The sequence below is a fragment of the Gobio gobio genome (genome assembly GCF_949357685.1).
Source record: "Gobio gobio genome assembly, chromosome: 3".
Classification (NCBI taxonomy): Eukaryota; Metazoa; Chordata; class Actinopteri; order Cypriniformes; family Gobionidae; genus Gobio; species Gobio gobio.
Window position 1 is genome coordinate 68,528,272 of NC_137099.1, and position 19,201 is coordinate 68,547,472.

Sequence of the window (19,201 nt, forward strand, 5' to 3'; positions counted from 1 at the left end):
CATTCTGACATTCAGTTTGGAGTTCAGGAGATTGTCTTGACCAGGACCACACCCCTAAATGCATTGAAGCAACTGCCATGTGATTGGTTGATTAGATAATTGCATTAATGAGAAATTGAACAGGTGTTCCTTATAATCCTTTAGGTGAGTGTATGTTGAAACTCATCCCTATTGGCCGTCTCATCGTCACCGCTGATCAGGCCAACATCTGCAAACTTGTCATCTGCAAACTTGATTATGGAGTTAGAGCCATGCACAGGTGTGCAGTCATGGGTAAAAAGGGAGTAGAGAATTGGGCTCAGCACACAGCCCTGTGGCACACCAGTGTTTAGGGTGAGGATGGAGGAAGTGTGGTCACTGATCCTAACAGAATGTTGTCTGTTGGTAAGAAAGTCAGGGGTCCAGTTGCAGAGGCAGGGGTTGATGCCAAGATCAAAAATGTTTGTGTAAGCCTGATCAAGAGTGCTGTCACCTCTTGTAGGGCAAAAAAACGTTTTGATAAAATTTGAGGAGAGCTGTTCTCAAATTGGCATGATTAAAATCTAAAGTCTAGATATGTTGTTGGCAGGGACAGCAGAAGAAAGTTATTTCATAGCTAGTTTAGCATTAACATCCGGGGGTACACTCTCAGAAAATAAAGTACATAATTGCACCTTTAGGGGTACAATGGCTTGTCACTGGGGCTGTCCCCATAAGGGTAAATTTTTGTACCTCTAAGTTAGGGGTAGGCAAGTTCAGTCCTTGAGAGCTGATGTCCTGGAGTTTAGCTCCAACCCTACTAAGCCACCATAGTATAAAACTCATGGCTCCCAGCATGCATTGCAGCATTAAGTATGTCACCATTGTTGAGATTCATATGCTGATTCTTGTCATCTGTGTGCGTCTAAACTCCCCCCCCCCCTAGAATATATTTAAAAATCCAAATTCAGAATGCCTGATCTGTGGCAAGAAAGTATTGTTGGTGAATATTATTTATTAATAGTTTTAGTCAGTGATAAGTTCAGTCAAACATTTTTCTTCATGACAATTTTTGTTTATGACTTCTTTTGATTTGAACAGATAATATGTTTTGTTAACACTGTAACAAAAACCATAAACTGAAGCCAAGAGTCAAACTAAAGGACACCGTAATGGTGACCAAACATTTTCAATAAAACATCAACATCTAAACCTCTGTTAATTCTCAATAAGAGCTTCTATAGATGTCTTTCAGGGTTGGAGCCAAACTCTGCAGGACAGCGACTCTCTAGGACCGAACTTGACTGCCAATGGTTAATTGTAGGGTTAATTGTCCCCTAAGGACCAATTGTGTACCTTTAAAGGTACAGTTATACGTTTTGTTCCCCAAAGAAACAAAATTGTACCTCCTTTGTACCTTTTTTTCTGAGAGTGTACATACACTGCAGCAATTATGGCAGATGAAAATTCACGGGGCTGGTAAAAGGGTCTACATTTAATAAAGATGTATTCAATGTCAGCAGAACAGTGGGATCTAGTAATAACAGCATCGGTGCACCAAGATCTGTTTACGTAGATGCAAACACCCCCAGCTTTGCTTTTACCAGAGTCCTCAGCCGTTCTGTCAGCTCTGCTTCTTGCTCCAATGCGCCCTTCTAGCTCAATCGCGCTATTTGGAATGGTGCTGTTGAGCCAAGTTTCCGTGAAAACCATGACGTTGCAGTCCATGAACATTAGTTGAGTGATCCGGAGTCGTAGTTCATCAATCTTGTTTACAAGAGATCTTACTTTAGCAAAGGATCTCACATTAGCTTGGTAGCACTGGGCGATGTGGGTTGAGCTTTACTCTCGCAGCGCCGTTGACAGGCACTTCCTGTCGGACTGGCTGACTCACTTAAACCTGGGGACCGGAGTACACACCTCTCTGATGGTGGACTAAAGGTGAGCGAAAGGGCTGACAGGCAGTGGCGGAAGAAGGGCTGAAAGATCTAAGATGGGAGGAGGTGGGAGAGGGAGGCTGGGTGGGAGTCCAGGATGCTCTGGGGGTGCTGGTGTCTTTACTGGACTCTGGATGGGAAACAGAGTCCTCTCTGCACTCGGGACAGGATAAGGAGTCTTATCAGGACTGGAAACAGGAGACAGAGTCCTCACTGGACTTGGGACAGGAGAAGAAGTCCACTCTGGACGGCGGAGGAAGAAGTACTCCCTGGACTCTGGACGGTGGAGGAAGACGTCCTCTCTGGACTCTGGACGTCGGAGGAAGACGTCCTCTCTGGACTCTGGGCGAAGGAGAAATAAGTCCTCTCTAGACTCTGGGCGAAGGAGGAATAAGTCCTCTCTGGACTCTGGGCGAAGGAGGAATAAGTCCTCTCTGGGCGAAGGAGGAATAAGTCCTCTCTGGACTCTGGGCAAAGGAGGAATAAGTCCTCTCTGGACTCTGGGAGCAGGAGGAATAAGTCCTCTCTGGACTCTGGGCGAAGGCAGAAGTCCTCTCTGGACAGTTGTCGTGGGCTGAAGCCTTTCCTGGACATTCATCACGGGCTGGAGCTTTCTCTGGACTTTCATTGTGGGCTGAAGCCTTCACTGGATATTTGTCGCGGGCTGGAGCCTTCTTTGAACTTTCGTTGCAGGCTGAAGCCTTCTCTTGACACTCGTCATGGGCTGGAGCCTTCAATGGACATTTGTCGCGGGCCAGGCTCTGGACAGAGACAGGGGACATATCTGGGCTTTTGACGGAGACAGGGGACGTCACTGGGCTCTGGACAGAGACGGGACATCACTGGGCTCTGGGCGGAGACAGGGTGTGTCCAGGACCGGGGCGTGACGCTCTCCAGACACCGGATTACCGCTTCTCTCCAGCTCAGTCCCGTGATGTCTGGGAGGTCCATGGGGTTATGGTAATTAGCCCCGATCCAGAACAAAGTCTTTAGTGTCTCGTCCTCAAGAGCACTGGGGACGGCCACATCAGCAAAATTTAGAATAAAAGAAAAAAGGTTTTGGCTCTCATGGGCCAGGACAATAATTCTTGCCCTATCATTCATTTTTAGGTTGGTCCGATCTTCTGTCACGGTGTTTGCAGGCAGGAAGATGAAGACAGGCAGATACAATTCCGGAGGAAGTTTAATGACGAAGATTCTCAGGTGAGTAATACAGGCAGGTAGCAAAACACACTATACACAACGGAGATCGGACAAAGACTAAGGGAAACAGCAGATCTTAAAAAGGGAACACAAATAAAATAATAGACAAGACACAGCTGAACAGAACTAAACTAACAAGGGTTACCATGGTGACAGATGAGTGGCGGAAAACGTCTCGGTTACGTATGTAACCCTCGTTCCCTGAGGAGGGAACGGAGACGTACGTTAGTGACTAACGAATGGGGGTTTCGCTTAGAAGCCAATCATCTCCGAGAATTCAACAGCGCCCAATGGCAGTGCCAATGCCATGGGCATGCGGAATTTGCATGCGTAACTCCGCCCCACGTACGGACGAAGGACTCCCACTTTTCACAGGATTACCAAGGTACACTGGGAAGCATATCCCAGTGAGGGAATGCCAAGATGCCTACCCGTAGGGAGGGCTTAAGAACACACATATGACCCGCTAAGGGCTGCATATGGAAGATCTCTAGGGTACCAGCCGAAGGTGGATTTTTAACCCTAGGGGTGGCAGGGACTTGCCAAGGGAAAGACACCTGCTCGCTGAGGAGGCTTACGGTGGGAATACTCGTGTGGGGGTCGCCGGAGGGGAACCATGTACATGGAGCACCTGGCCGGACATGAGGGTCTGGGCTCGAAAGGGCAGACTGAGCTGATGTCGGCGTAAGCAGTGCTGGAGGAGCTCAGGCCTCTCGGGGAGCTCACCTGAGGGAAAATATCGCACGTATCCAGTCCTTGGAGTGGAATGGCGAGCAAGCGAAGACACCTGAGCCTGGCCCATTACCGGCCACCCGTAGGGGCGAGTACATAGTCCCCGACCCTCTTAAGCGAGGCCAATGCGGTCAGCAGAGCCGTCTTCATAGACAAGAACTTAATCTCAGCCGACCGCAAAGGCTCAAAGGGAGGCCTCTGCAGAGCACTTAAGACTACTGAGAGGTCCCAAGAGGGAACGAGAGGAGAGCGAGGAGGATTCAGTCTCCTCGCCCCCCTCAGGAACCTGATGATCAGGTCGTGCTGACTTACCTTTTTGTCTCCCAGGAGATCGTGGTAGGCAGATATTGCGGCCACATACACTTTAAGGGTGGAAGGAGACAGCCTTCGCTCCACCCCCTCCTGGAGAAACGATAGCACGGACCCGATCGGGCATTTCCAGGGGTCTTCTTGGCGGGAAGAACACCATGTGACGAAGAGGTTCCACTTCAACGCATAGAGACGTCGCGAAGACTCAGCTCTAGCGGAAGTGATGGTAGCGACCACTGCAGGTGGAAGACTACTCAAACCTGCCGCGTCCCGTCCAGAAGCCACACGTGGAGCTTCCAGAACGCTGGATGCGGGTGCCAAAAGGTGCCCCGTCTCTGAGTGAGGAGGTCCGGTCTCAGAGGAATAGGCCAGGGAGGGGCTGTCGCAAGGAGTAGAAGTTCTGGGAACCAGGTCTGGCCGTGCCAATACCTGTTCCTTGTCCTTCCTGATCTTGCAAAGTACCCGTGCAAGGAGGCTCACTGGGGGAAACGCATACTTGCGTAGCCCTGGCGGCCAGCTGTGCGCCAGTGCATCCGTGCCAAGGGTGCCCTTGGTCAGGGAATAATACAGGGAGCAATGGGAAGAGTCCTGGGAGGCAAACAGATCTACCTGTGCGTCGCCGAACCGTTCCCATATCAGCTGGACCGTCTGGGGGTGGAGTCTCCACTCTCCGGGGAGAGGCTGAATCCGTGAGAGCTCGTCGGCTGCACGGTTCAGGTCTCCCGGGATGTGGACAGCACGAAGGGACCTCAGGCGCTTCTGACTCCACAAAACGAGATGGCGGGCGAGTTGAGACATACGGCGGGAGCGTAGACCGCCCTGGTGGTTGATGTACGCTACTACGGCCGTGTTGTCTGTCCTGACTAGTACATGTTGACCCCTCAGCAACGCTCGGAAGCGGTGCAGGGCGAACCGTACTGCCAGTAACTCGAGGCAATTGACATGCAGAAGGCGCTGGGGTCCTATCCAGGAGCCCGCGGCTGCTTGTCCATTGCACATGGCACCCCAGCCCGTGGATGATGCATCTGTTGATACAACAACATGCCTGGAAACTCGTTCTAAGGACACTCCGGTCCGTAGAAAGCTGAGGTTCGACCACGGGGTGAGAGTCTGTAAGCAGGCCCGAGTCACTTGTACCCGGAGCGTGCCAGACCGCCATGCCCATCTCGGGACTCGATCGCGTAGCCAGTGCTAAAGCGGTCTCATATGAAGCAATCCGAGCGGCGTCACCGCGGCTGCAGATGCCATATGCCCCAGGAGCCTCTGAAATAGTTTCAGTGGAACCGCACTCTTGCCCTCGATTTGACGAAGGGAAGTCAGCAGAGACTGCGCGCGCTCGCTCGAAAGCTGCGCGCACATGGCGACCGAGTCGATATCCATACCGAGAAAAGAGATCCTCTGCGCGGGGCAAAGTTTGCTCTTCTCCCAGTTGACCCGAAGGCCCAGACGGGCTAGGTGATGGAGTACCAAATCTCTGTGTCCGCAAACCTGCTCTCGAGAGTGACCCAGTATGAGCCAGTCGTCGAGGTAGTTCAGGATGCGAACCCCGTGCTGCCGAAGGGGCGCAAGGGCTGCCTCGGCAATCTTCGTAAAGACGCGAGGGGACAGAGATAGCCCGAATGGTAGAACTGCGTACTGATATGCCCGCCCCTCGAAAGCAAACCGTAGGAACGGTCTGTGTCGAGGTAGAATGGAGACATGGAAGTAGGCGTCCTTCAGGTCGATCGCTGCAAACCAATCGTCTGGACGAACGCATTCGAAAAGGCGTTAAGCTGTCAACATCTTGAACGGAAACCGGTGAAGGTAACGGTTCAAGACGCGCAGGTCCAGGATCGGTCGTAGCCCACCGGTCTTTTTGGGTACAATGAAGTACGGGCTGTAAAACCCAGAATTCATCTCGGCTGGAGGGACAGGTTCGATCGCACCCTTCGCCAGTGGGGTGGCAATCTCCGCTCGCATGACGGGGGCATTGGCTCCGATCATAGTGGAACGGACTCCCCGGAAGCAGGTTGATGTGAATCGACAGGCTTTGGAGGAGTGCTTAGGATCACCGCGCCAGGTTGAAGCGCTCTGAGGACACAGTTGCATCGCAACAGAACGTTCAACTGGGGGGACCCCGGTGTACCCATTGGCCGCCACCCCATCGAGGACGGAGAAGGCGGAGGAAGTCGCCGAACGGTCACGGGAAGACAACGGGGACTTCCAGGACCGCGTGAGGGAAAGAAAGGTATTGGGGGCGGGGACTGACGGTTGTCAGTGCGCGCTCCCAAAAACCAATCATCGAGCCTGGAGCGTTCGGGACAGGGCGGAGGGTTCCACTCTATCCCTAAGCTCGCGGCTGCCCGAGACAACATGGCTGTCAGCTCTGGGTCCGACTCGGGCAATGCTGGAGCGCCCGAAGGCGGCAGCACAGCCGAGTCATCATCCTCAGAGGACTCGAGCCCACCTTGTGATGCGGTGACCGACATCGCATCTTCCTCCGGAGCGCCAAACGAGATGCGCGGGGGGGCAGGAGCCGGCCCCGCGATCTGCGTCTGGACACTCGCGGGTTGCAGTGTGCAAGACGGGGGTGTGGCCCGAGGCATGAGCGTCACCGTAACACCGTAACCGTCAGGTCACCCTGACCACCAGCCGAAGTACTGGGCCTCTGGGACTCAGTAGATCGGGGTGTGGTAGAGGGGACTCTCACTTCATTACGAAGGTCATGGAGTCTTGACCGCAACACCGCGATGGTCATGTTCCCGCAGTGGGAACATGACTCATCCACAAACGCTGCCTGGGCATGCTGAAAGCCCAAACATATCAGACAGTGTTTGTGCCCATCAGAAGAAGATAACGATCGGCCACACCCAGAAGTACACGGACGAGACATCCTGAAAAGGACGCGTCACGTGTAAGCTCTTTTGTGAGAGGAAGCTTCGCAGAGAACGCCGAAGCGCCCAGGGACCACACACCAGATGTCTATCGGACCACTGCGCAGATCAGCAGGCAGGCAGTATGATGATCACTGGAACGCGCCGTAACACCAACGTCTCTGGAAACCTGCTCGTCTCGAAGGCTTGTCGAAGACTCAGATCAGGCTTGAAGGAGTGAAGAGATACTCTTGGCTCCAAAGCAGAAACATAATGCGATGTTGCCAGTGTACTTCCTTATATACCCACGAGGTGGGGCGGAGTTACGCATGCAAATTCCGCATGCCCATGGCATTGGCACTGCCATTGGGCGCTGTTGAATTCTCGGAGATGATTGGCTTCTAAGCGAAACCCCCATTCGTTAGTCACTAACGTACGTCGTAGTGACTGAACGAAAGGGAACTGGAACAAAGGAACATGTGATCAGGAAACAGAACGACAACACAAACACACAGGCATGTGACATATGAAAAAACACTGAAAGTCCATGGACAAAACAGAACATAACTGTGACAGTAATGTTTATTTAACCAGGAAAATTAAGTGTAACAGGGACATACATTTACATTTGATGTATATAAAAAAAATCTGAGGACTTTTTCAGGATTCCTTGGTGAATAGAAAGTTCATCATATATTTTAAATATAATTTTTTGTAACATTATAAATGTCTTTAACTTTTGATCAATTTGATGCATCCTTGCTGATTAAATGTATTAATTTATTTAAGTTATTTAAAAAAAAAAAGTCTTACTGACACTTTCTGTTACTAACTTTTGAACAGTAGTACAAAGTTGCAAAAGCTTGCTATTTTCGGATAAAAACTGTTCTTTTGAACTTTCTATTCATCAAAGAAACTGTTTTCAACACTGATAATAATCATAAATGTTTGTTGATCATCAAATCCTCATATGAGGATTAGAGGATGATGTGACACTGAAGACTAGAGTAATGATGCTAAATTCAGCTTTGATCACGGGGGGGGGGGGGGGGTATTATAATCAATATTATAATATTTATTATAATATAAATATTATAATAAATATTTATTATATTTTATATAATAAAATAAATGCAGCCTTGGTGAGCAGAAGAGACTTCTTTTAAAAACATTAAAAATCTTACCAATCAAAAACTTTTGAACGGTAGTGTATATTCTTACATGATTTACTAAGTTACACAGTTAACAGAGGAAATTAAACCCTTAATTTGACAGGGTTTTTTTCTGAGTCACACGTCTGATCTTCATACTGATGGATTTCACACCGACAACTTTATTCTTTTTCCATTTGTACCAAACATCTCCGTTGGGGTTTGTATTGGGACAGTTTTTGTACCAAAATGCCCCGAGATACTCTTTGGCACAGTTCTTCTCATGTGTGTCTTGATCATTGTCAAAGGTGGAGAACTTCTGTCCATTATGGCGAGATGATAAAGAGTCACCTGCAGAGAGGAAGAGCATCATTGAGGAGATGCAAAATTACTCAACTGAGTGTGATTTTTTTTTAATGAAAGTGTCCTACCAGCTCCTCCATTCTTGTACCCTGAAACTTGAAGTTTATAGCCGTCACTTTCAGGACCCACAGAGAAGGACGAGTACTGAGCGAAAACTTTCTTTCCATCAAAGTCCTCCAGATCCACTCTCAGCATGTACTTCCTGTTACGTGTCAGCTGGTACATGTTCTCCAGCCCTGTTCACACACACACACACACACACACACGCACACACACGCACACACACACACACACACACACACACACACACATGAAGAACATGCAACCAAACACATGATCATCCACACAAATGGACACACACTGTGAGATCTTACCCAGCCAGTATTCGCCCTCCTCATTCCCAAATCCTCTCTTATACTCTTCCCAGCCCCGATAGAAATTCACACTGCCGTCCATTCTCCTCTGAATCACCTGTGATGGGTTTATATGGAATATATGATTCATAATGTGTGTTCTGATGTGTGTTTAATGATCTAAAGTCACATTCGTACCGTCCATCCTCCGTTGTCTCCCTCTTTCAACGGGTCATAGAAGTTCACATTGCCGTCTATTTTCCTCTGACTCACCTGTGATGGGTTTATTTAGAATATATGATTGAATCATAACTAGAAAAACATTTTTAATGTGTGTTTTATTATTTAAAGTCGCATTTGTACCGTCCATCCTCTGTTGATCATGTGACAGTAAACCCAGACAGGATCATCTCCTGCTGGATAGATGGAGTAAATCCCACTGTCTGTTTCTCCTGAGTTGTAGATGTCAGAACAGTCGGATGGCTTGGATGTACAGTCACTGACCAGAACAACAGAGAGAAGAACCGCCAAAAACAGCATCATCTACACGAGACAGAGAGAGAAAGAGATGAACATCACTAAAGCTGAAGCCCTCTGTATGAATGTAGACGTATTGATGAACTTACTGCCATCTTCTCAATCTCTCACAGCAGAGATCGGCTTTATCTAGATTAAAATAATAAACACATTTTCATATAATGTCTATTTTCTGAAAGTTGTATAGATGTCTGAATGCTCTGTGAGTTAAATGAAGAATGAAACAGTAACTCACCTTTAGTGTTGTGTGTTGTGTTGTTCAGTCTGACACACACTCTTTATATATGACAGATTCTCAGACTCCTCCTCTGTCACACAAGAAATGTACACACAAATTTTGGATGCAAATAAAAAAGGCTTGTGCATCCGTGATGTGAGTTAAACATGCAGTGACACACAACTGTGTTTTACATGTTCAGTAAATCTGACTGAATCTGGGTGATTTAGTTTATAGCTATGATTTGTAGTTTGGATTAATTATCATTTTGGGTGTAAATGTGGTCTCTCTCATAAAGTACTTTAGATTTCAGATTTGATGTTTTTGTTGTGTTTTTTTTTTAATTCGTCAAATTTTTCGCCAGGTGTCTTTTTAAATTATATGTCCTTACGTTGCTGTTTTGCCGCCAGCCAATCGCTTCACTGCTGATCGTGGTTTCGAGTATCGATACATCTGCCCTCTCCAGAGAACACAAGAACGCACAGTAATCTCAGACAACTTAATCCAGATATTTTAATTCAATCCGAAAACTCGTATGAAGAACCAAATTAGCCAGAGATCAGATATTATGATTATCTCGGATTTATTAAGCGAGGTACGAAGAACAGACCCCTGGTACTAGAGCACAAATGCAATGTTGGAATAAACATGCTCACACACACACACAAACACACACGGGTGTAATTGCAAATGACAGCATTTGTATAGACTTTGGCAAACAAAACCAGCCTCAAATGCAGATTTGAAGGGGAAAGACTTAACACACACACACACACACACACAAAAACGTTTGCATGCACACACAAACACGTAACTCCTGTTAATTTCTGCTTATTGGTGGTTGAGGAGACCCCCCCCCTCCATGTAAAGCACTTTGAGTGCCTAGAAAAGCGCTATATAATTGTAACAAATTATTGTTATCATTATTGTTGCTATTAGTTTAATTTTCAATATTTTTTTTATAATTTCTTATTTTAAAGTTAGTGATTTTTACATTTGGTTTATTAAAATAAATAATTTGTGAATACAATCTGACTCTGGCATTTTAGTTATATTTTTGCAAATTTATGTGGCATTATTGCAAAAACAGACACTTCAAACAACAACAACAAATTCTAACCTTTCAAAAAAATTATACTGATTTTACTGTATAAAATACATCAAAAATAAAGTTTTAATATGAGCGGTTGGCCACATCCAGAAAAAATAATGGATCTCTATGGATATATATGGTCAAAAAACCTACTTCTATTTCATTCCTACATGTTTTCTTCTACCCAGCAGATGACAGAATTCTGCTTCTGACACCTAAATCAATATCCAGAAACAACTAAGTACAACAAAGTATTTGTTTGCATAAAAATGTAATACTTCTTATGGAAGCTAATGGTGTAGTTGAGTAATTTTGTGGTAAATAGACAAAAAAAGTACACAATATTTCCCAAAACAGCATAAATGTATAGTTTAGAAGAAAATAAAAAAAGTTATACATCGAAGAGACTCAGCTTACGGCAGGGCAGGCGAAGAAGGATGTCACGGGTGGGGAGCCAGACCTTTTGTCCTGGCTGGTATTGTGTGGCTTCAGTTCTTCGGACATATGCCTGCCGTTGGTGTCTTTGCACTGCCCGCTGGAGATGCACATGTGCTCAGTCCCATACCCTCTCGCTCTCCTTGAACCAGTGATTGACGGCTGGAACCTCCGACGTTTCTCCGGACCAGGGGAGGAAGTAGACAGCCAAGGATGCACTGGAGTAAGCCCAGTGGTGGTCTGCCGTAAGGAGTTCTGGGCATACTCCGCCCAGGGGAGGTAACGGCTCCAGCCGTCTTGATGATGGTGGCAGTATGACCGGAGATCCTCCAAATGTCCTGGATCTTGCGCTCAGTCTGGCTGTTGGTCTGTGGATGGTACTCGGATGATAGACTCACTGAGATGCCCAGGAGTTGAAAGAAGGCCTTCCATACTCGGGAGATGAACTGATGACCTCTGTCGGAGACGATGTCCTCTGGCAAGCCATAATGGCGGAATACTTGGTTGAATTGGAGTTCAGCAGCTTCGAATGCAGTGGGTAGGCCCTTGATAGGGATCAGCTTACAGGCTTAATACTGTGTTCCCACCAAACGCGAATAGAGCGTCTGGCGTGAGTGATTTCAATGTTAAGTCAATAGAAAGGTGCGTTGACACGCGTCTGGAGGTTGTGCGAATGACGCGAATTGAGCGTCTTGCGCGATATGCGCGTTACACACGAGTGGTGCTTTTGTGCATTCACGCGTTTGAACCGAATTCGCGTCTGACGCCCGGGTTGAAAAATGTGAACTTTGGCGTCAATTCGCGCCGCGTTAACCAATCAGGAGCCTGCTCGCTGCGGTCATGTGGTAAAGTGACGTGCTGAGAAAACCTGCATAATTTAAAAATACTACTATTGTGTCACAAAATGTAGTTTTAAGACTTTTTCAAGTGAGAATGTAGTTGTTTGAGACATATGAGACATATGTCTAAAGAAACGTTGAAATGTCATGTTTTAAACAATGTAAACCAAATCGAAAACAAATATTCTGTGTTTATGTAATCTGGTTGAAAAGTGATAGATGTCAGCCACTTTTGCGAGCCTCTTCATTACCCGCTAATGCGACCACGCCCACGGAGCAAGCGCTCTTTCAGATTCAAATACTGACGATCGCCGCATCAACGATCACACATCAACTCATACAAACACATTTAGTGAAGCGCTGTAACGTTACTTCGGCTACATCGTTTTGAGGCATTGAGCTATAATTCTCCTCATGAAAAGCTGTTCATTTCTTATGACGTATAACAGACATAAAGTAAATCTGGTTAGTAATGTGTGAAGCTGGTAATGCTGTTTGTGGAGTTGTTTAATCCTCCTCTCCTGAGATCTTCAGAGATTTAATGTATTTTTTATAGTCAGTCGTAGTTCTTGTGTTTTTATTTTTCTCTTTTCTTCAGTGATTTTGCTCATTATCATCAGGTGTTCATCACTAATGGTCAATCATCACTTAATTAATCTCTTAATTATCTCATTAACTTTAACACTGATTCAGTGTTACTTTAACACTCTGTAGAGTGGGACCATATGTGCTGTGAGCAGTGTTAATTTAACACTGGGGATTTTACTGTGTATTGTGTGTTTTGAGGCCTTAATTTTAAAACAATTTTTTGTTTTGTTTTCTCAAAAACCATGCATAAACATTTTTCTCTAAAAAATACAAGCATGTACATACATGTTGCTCACATATTATGGTAGCCCAGTTTGTGCTGAATACAGTGTAATTACACTTTTGCCATTAATATGTTTATAAGCAACTGAAAAAAAAAACACAAATGTAAGAGCATGTCAAAACTTCTAAAGGGCCCCAAAACAGCTCAGACTCCTAGGGGTTAAGTGGTTGCACATGTTCACTCAACAAAAAGTGTAATTTGAGTAATACCTACGAAAGTAACTTGCTAATACAGTGATAGTCAGAAATCAGATTATCGCGCACTCTGCGCATATGCTTCAGTAGTGCCGTCGTCGGTGTGATCTATCATAACACTAGATTTTGCGACAATAAAGGAGTATACATCGATCCATACTAAAATAATGATTTCAGAATAATACAAGATAAATCAAGATTAACATTTATTTTGGCCAGACAAGAAAATAATTAACCAAGAATCCATGGTACACAACTGATCAGCGTAAAAACATAAACACAACCGCAAAGTAATATGAAAATAATTTCAAAGAGTCATCATGTCTGGCACAATACATGCAGTTTGGGTCAGTGTCTCAAAGACCCTCACACAGCACCACATGGGGGTTCTGGCCACAGAATGTTTCCCAAATGGCAGCTCTGTTACCCTTCCTTATATACTAGAACAAAAGGGTTGTAAATATTTGCAACACAAACACCTGGTTTTGGGGGAGTGGATCAGATATCTTTGAAGAGACCACTCAAAAGGGAGAACAGAATTCTCATTAGTTTTCAATCTTTCTAATACTCCCAGTGACTGCAGTGAAACTGAGACCATTTTACCAATCGCACCGAGACCTTTAAAAGGACACCAAACATGAAAGAGATAAAACAATAGATTTACAAGATACATCATCACTGGTATATCTGGATTCGGTGACTTGAAACAGGGCAAAGAGAGGGCAAAATGGGGAGGGGTGGAAATGTGTGATTAGGGTGATGTCCAAACAGTTTCTGTGAGATCTTCTCTCCAGATTAGTGACTTTTATTGTTCTATTGTCGGGGTTTGGATCTCAGCTTTTTCCTTAGGAGCAAAACCGATCCTTACAGCGTTATGAACTTGACCTTGCTATTTGAAATAAAATGTAATTCCCTTTGATTAAAATCGTTGTAAGAGACTTTATGACAGACGTAGTGCTGGAGTTTAATGAGATTTATTCAGATATTCCAAATGCTGTAAAATATTTTATCATGCTTCCCTGTAGAAGAACAGCCAATAAAGGAAAGTCACCAAATAAGTGATTTGGAAAATTAAAAATGAAGTGTGTAAGAATGAATGCTTCTGATCACTTTAAGTTCTCCTATGATTATATGCAGCATGTGCAACATTCTGTGTGAATTAAAGTGGTTTGATATGTCATGTTTGAGTGTTTCGGTGGTCTTTATTCTACAGAAGTTGAGTAAATACCCTTCCAATAAAACTGACCTCTTTAAACCACAGGCCTGTTTGGATCGGATTCAGTCAGTTAATCTGTGATCTATTATTGGAGTTTTGTTTATATGGTTTGGGTATTTATGAAAAGCTGGTAAAAAATATTGAGAAACAAATATTAATGTTCTGTAGGTTGACTCCATGATTTTAAGAGTATTTGTGATTAAGTGGATAATACATAGGAACATTGTTCTGTGCATGCTGATGTTTTATAAATCATTAATAGGAACTGGGAATTTCCATGCTTTCCCATTTTGGGTTATCCCTAAATTTGCAAAAAAGAAAGAGTTGTACCAACATTGCTTAAAACGGACTTTGACACGGAGGAGGAGTCTGAACATCAGATATTTAAAGGAGAGATTGTATTGTCCACAACTGGAAAACACAAACGGTAAGTTACTGGTTTGTTCTCCTAAGCTTTGTCTGGACATTCAGAAGGTTATATTATTTTATACCTTTTTCTGAGTAAATTCTTATAATTTTAAAAAAAGAAAAAACAGATCTCTGCTGTGATCTACTGAGGACAGATTGAGAAGATGGCAGTAAGTTAATCCGTTTCCTTTTTGTCAATAACATTCCTAGAGATTGTTTTCACCTTAATTTCAGACTAATTTCACTCATTCTCTCTCTTGTGCAGATGCTGTTGTTGTTGGCGGCTCTTTTCCCTGTTTTATTGGGCTGTGAGTGCGGTCTTGACAAGCCGGTCGACTGTTCTGACCTTTATAAAGCAGGAGAAAAGCTCAGTGGGATTCATGCCATCTATCCAGCCGGAGACGTTCCTTTCTGGGTTTACTGTCACATGATATCAGATGGGAAAGATGAAGACAACGGAGGATGGACGGTAGGAATGTGACTTTAGATCATTAAACACACATCAGAACACACATTATGAATCATATATTCTACACTGTAAAACCTAACAGTTGTATGTACTAAATAAAAATGAGTTCACTGCACTCAAACATTACCGAATGTTGTGTGGACACAATGACTGAAACAGAACTCAAAATGAATGAGTTATAGAACATTTCTAGTTCCCAGCATGATAATTGTATAATAATTGTATTGTTAAGTGATTAAATAAGTGATAATTGCGAATTGGTGGTGACACCTGATGATGGTAATGAGCAGAATCACTGAAGGAAATAGAAACACAAGAACTACAACTGACTTCAGCCACAGCTTTAGATGAAATCAACTGAAGATAAAATAAGACATTAAATCTCTGAAGATCTCAGCAGAGGAGGATTAAACAACTCCACAAACAGCATTACCATTACCAGCATTGTAATTTCTGTTGTTTTACTCATTATAGTGAAGTTTTAGCTGTAAAAAGTATTTGAATGCAGTGTAAAGTTTAATTGGATATTAAGAAATATCCTTGGTTTAGCGGACTCAATTAAAATAAGTTCAGAGTACTCGTAACTACAGTTTTTCTTTACTTCAATTAAGTTTGTTAAACTCAATTTAATTGAGGTAATCAGTTTCCTCAAATTAAATGAGTTTGTTTAACTTGTTGGGTTTTACAGTGTATATAAACCCATCACAGGTGATTCAGAGGAGAATGGACGGCAGTGTGAATTTCTATCGGCCATGGAAAGAGTACAAGAGAGGATTTGGGAATGTGGAGGGCGAATACTGGCTGGGTAAGATCTCACAGTGTGTGTCCATTTGTGTGGATGATCATGTGTTTGGTTGAACATGTTCTTCATGTGTGTGTGTGTGTGTGTGTGTGTGTGTGTGTGTGTGTGTGTGTGTGTGTGTGAACAGGGCTGGAGAACATGTACCAGCTGACACGTAACAGGAAGTACATGCTGAGAGTGGATCTGGAGGACTTTGAAGGAAGGAAAGGTTTCGCTCTGTACTCGTCCTTCTCTGTGGATTGTGAATGTGTTGGATATCAGCTGCATGTTTCAGGGTTCAAGGATGGAGGAGCAGGTAGGGCATTTTTGTTGATTCCCATGAACATTCATTTGCAACGTTTCAGTTCAGTGATTGTCCTCAATGATGCTCTTCCTCTCTGCAGGCGACTCTTTATTTGTCCACAATGATATGAAGTTCACCACCTTTGACAAAGACCAAGACCCCTGGGATAAGAACTGTGCCAAACAGTATCTCGGGGCATTTTGGTACTCAGCCTGTCACTACGCAAACCCCAACGGTGTGTATTTATGGGGAGAAGATGATACTCATTACGCCATTGGTGTTGTTTGGTACACCTGGAAGAACAATCACACTGTCAGTATGAAATCCATCAGCATGAAGATCAAACGTGTGTCTTAAAAACATTACAGTGCTTCTGAAGGGGGAACATTTGACTTTTTTACCTTATTTTACAGTTTTATTTCATCTTTTTACTGTGTGATTATCTCTCTTTGAAATGTACACTGATCAGACATAACATTATGACCACCTTCCTAATCTTGTGTTGGTCCCCTGACCCGTCGAGGCGTGGACTCCACTAGACCCCTGAAGGTGTGCTGTGGTATCTGGCACCAAGATGTTAGCAGCAGATCCTTTAAGTCCTGTAAGTTGTGAGGTGGGGCCTCCATGGATCGGACTTGTTTGTTCAGCACATCCCACAGATGCTTGATTGGACGGTGATCTGGGGAATTTGGAGGCCAAGTCAACGCCTCAAACTCGTCCTTGTGCTCCTCAAACCATTCCTGAAGCATTTGTGCTTTGTGGCAGGGCTAGGGATGGGTATCATTAAGGTTTTAACGGTATTACTACACAGCAAAATCCCCAGTGTTAAATGAACACTCCTCAGTGTACATATGTGTCCACACTACAGGGTGTTAAAAGTAACACTTAAGAAGTGTTAAAGTTAATGAGATAATTAAGTGATTAATTAAGTGATGATTGACCATTAGAGATGAGAAACACAAGAACTACAACTGACTTCAGCCACAGCTTTAGATGAAATCAACTGAAGATAAAAGAACACATTAAATCTCTGAAGATCTCAGCAGAGGAGGATTAAACAACTCCACAAACAGCATTACCAGCTTCACACATTACTAACCAGACTGACTTTATTTCTGTCAGACGACTACAGAAGCTCTTATTGAGAATTTAAAAAATTTTGATTTTGTGTTGAAACTTTTTTTAATGTCACCATCATGGTGACCAGTGTTTTCTTTAGTTGGACATTTTAATGTTAGTGGTTCTCTGGCTGCTGTAACTAAGTTTGCTATGGCAAGAAAAGCAAGAGAAACACAATCAGATGCTGTTGGCTGCTCAGTGATAAGAATATGAACATTGTATAGTGATTTTAATCACTGATCTTATGGCTGAGTCTGAGCAATATACTATTAACTTTGTTTTTTACTGTGATTCCAGGAAAGAACCAGATAGTTTTTCATCAGTAAAGCTGAATAGGTTTTAAAGCAGATTCTACACTAATCACTTCTAACTCCTGCAATATTAACTCACACACAGACATCAAGAATCTGCCTATGAATCTCAACAATAAAGCTTATGTATTCTTCATTTATTTGGGCTGTTGGACTCTTGATGTCAGTTTGTGCTCTTTGTTAAACTGTTAACTCAAATACATAATTAATTGCAAAAACAAAAAAACATAAACAAAGACGGACATGTTATATATCTTTCAACATCATAACGGAGATAAACCATAACATTGGCCAATTGCTATTACTTGATTTTCACCAGCAGTCCTTTCTTGACTCAGATTTTTTATTATTTACATACATTGTGAAAAATATCACTTTATGCACACCCACACAAACATCAAGAATCAGTATATTAATCTCAATGACGGTGACATGCTTCATACGGCAATGCATGCTGGGATATATAAACATCACAGTATAACGCTCATGACTCCCAGCATGTCACCATTGATGAGATTCATATGATGATTATTGATGTCTGTCTGCGCACAAAAAAAAAAAGAAAACCTAATATATTTAAAAATCAAAATTCTGGATGACATCTGTGGCAGTAGAGCATTTAAGATGAAAATCTATTAACATATCACCATTTTTCTCGAAGATTAGTTTATTCAATATTTTTTTCTTTATGATGATATTTATATCACCTGATAATTTAGGTTTTTGGCTTCCTTTGCAACAAAGTATGTGTTCCAGTAAACTCTGTAACAAAGACCGCAAACTGACATACAATGCCAAGTCAAACTGCCCAACTAAAGAAAACACTGATCTCCATAACGACGACCAAACATTTCCCATAAAACATCAACCTCTAAACCTCTGTTAATTCTCAAAAAGGACTGTAGACAAATGACAGAAATAAAGAGATGTAATGTTTTTTCAGTTGACTTCATCTAAGGCTGTGGCTGAAATCAGTTGTAGTTTCTTTCCTTCAGTGATTCTTCTCATTATCATCAGGTGTCTTCAATAATCAAACAATCATCACTCAATTAATCACTTAAGTATCTTATTAACTCTAACACTGCTTCAGTGTTACTTTAACACCCTGCTGGTGGTTCCCATATGAACACTGAGCGGTGTTAATTCAACACCGGCGAATCTACTGTGTTGATAAAATTGAATGGTTCCTTAATGCATGCATAACCAAGAAACATTTAAAAACTGTTTGGAGAACATTAAACAATAACGTTTTTATAACTCAATGCGAACATTAGACAAACGTTCTTAGAACAATTTGTTTTGTTATCTGGTTATAGACTAATATAGTGAATATGGGTCCTCTTGCATAATCAATGAGAATTACACAGAATGTGTCAGAAAAACACGCTGGATGATGCAAAATGGGATGTAAAACAGACTTTTACTGGCAAATAAACAGGGATATTTGTGTGTCACAGTTGAGCTCCAGTACCATATATACCATAATTTACTAAATTACATAGTTAACAGAGGAAAGGACACCCAAAACCTTAATTTGATTGTTTTTTTC

The 19,201-nt window shown here is 43.4% G+C and overlaps 2 protein-coding genes across 6 annotated transcripts in view; one reads left to right on the forward strand and one right to left on the reverse strand.

Annotated features, from left to right (window-relative positions):
- Window positions 1-2,263: 2,263 nt before the first annotated feature.
- LOC307124260 (fibrinogen C domain-containing protein 1-B-like) lies at window positions 2,264-9,490 on the reverse strand (the record flags this gene model as incomplete). Its single annotated transcript, XM_079813306.1, has 7 exons — window positions 2,264-2,716; window positions 2,805-2,907; window positions 8,346-8,493; window positions 8,574-8,741; window positions 8,880-8,976; window positions 9,222-9,401; window positions 9,485-9,490. The coding sequence occupies 7 exons, from the start codon at window positions 9,488-9,490 to the stop codon at window positions 2,264-2,266; spliced, it is 1,155 nt and encodes a 384-aa protein (XP_079669432.1).
- Window positions 9,491-14,621: 5,131 nt separating this feature from the next.
- The window catches only part of LOC307123839 (microfibril-associated glycoprotein 4-like), a 66,509-nt gene continuing 61,929 nt past the window's right edge, over window positions 14,622-19,201 (forward strand). Inside the window, exons 1-6 of one of the 5 annotated variants that reach the window (XR_013816220.1) lie at window positions 14,622-14,687; window positions 14,788-14,838; window positions 14,934-15,137; window positions 15,846-15,942; window positions 16,067-16,234; window positions 16,323-17,356. Coding sequence is in view for 2 of the 5 variants with exons in the window: in XM_079812582.1 (XP_079668708.1) it covers window positions 14,833-14,838; window positions 14,934-15,137; window positions 15,846-15,942; window positions 16,067-16,234; window positions 16,323-16,579 (732 nt within the window). In the remaining 3 variants the exon portion in view is untranslated. Of the gene's footprint in view, window positions 14,839-14,933; window positions 15,138-15,845; window positions 15,943-16,066; window positions 16,235-16,322; window positions 19,108-19,201 lie in introns of those variants that run through there. The other 4 variants (XM_079812582.1, XM_079812581.1, XR_013816221.1 and 1 more) reach the window with 4 other exon arrangements.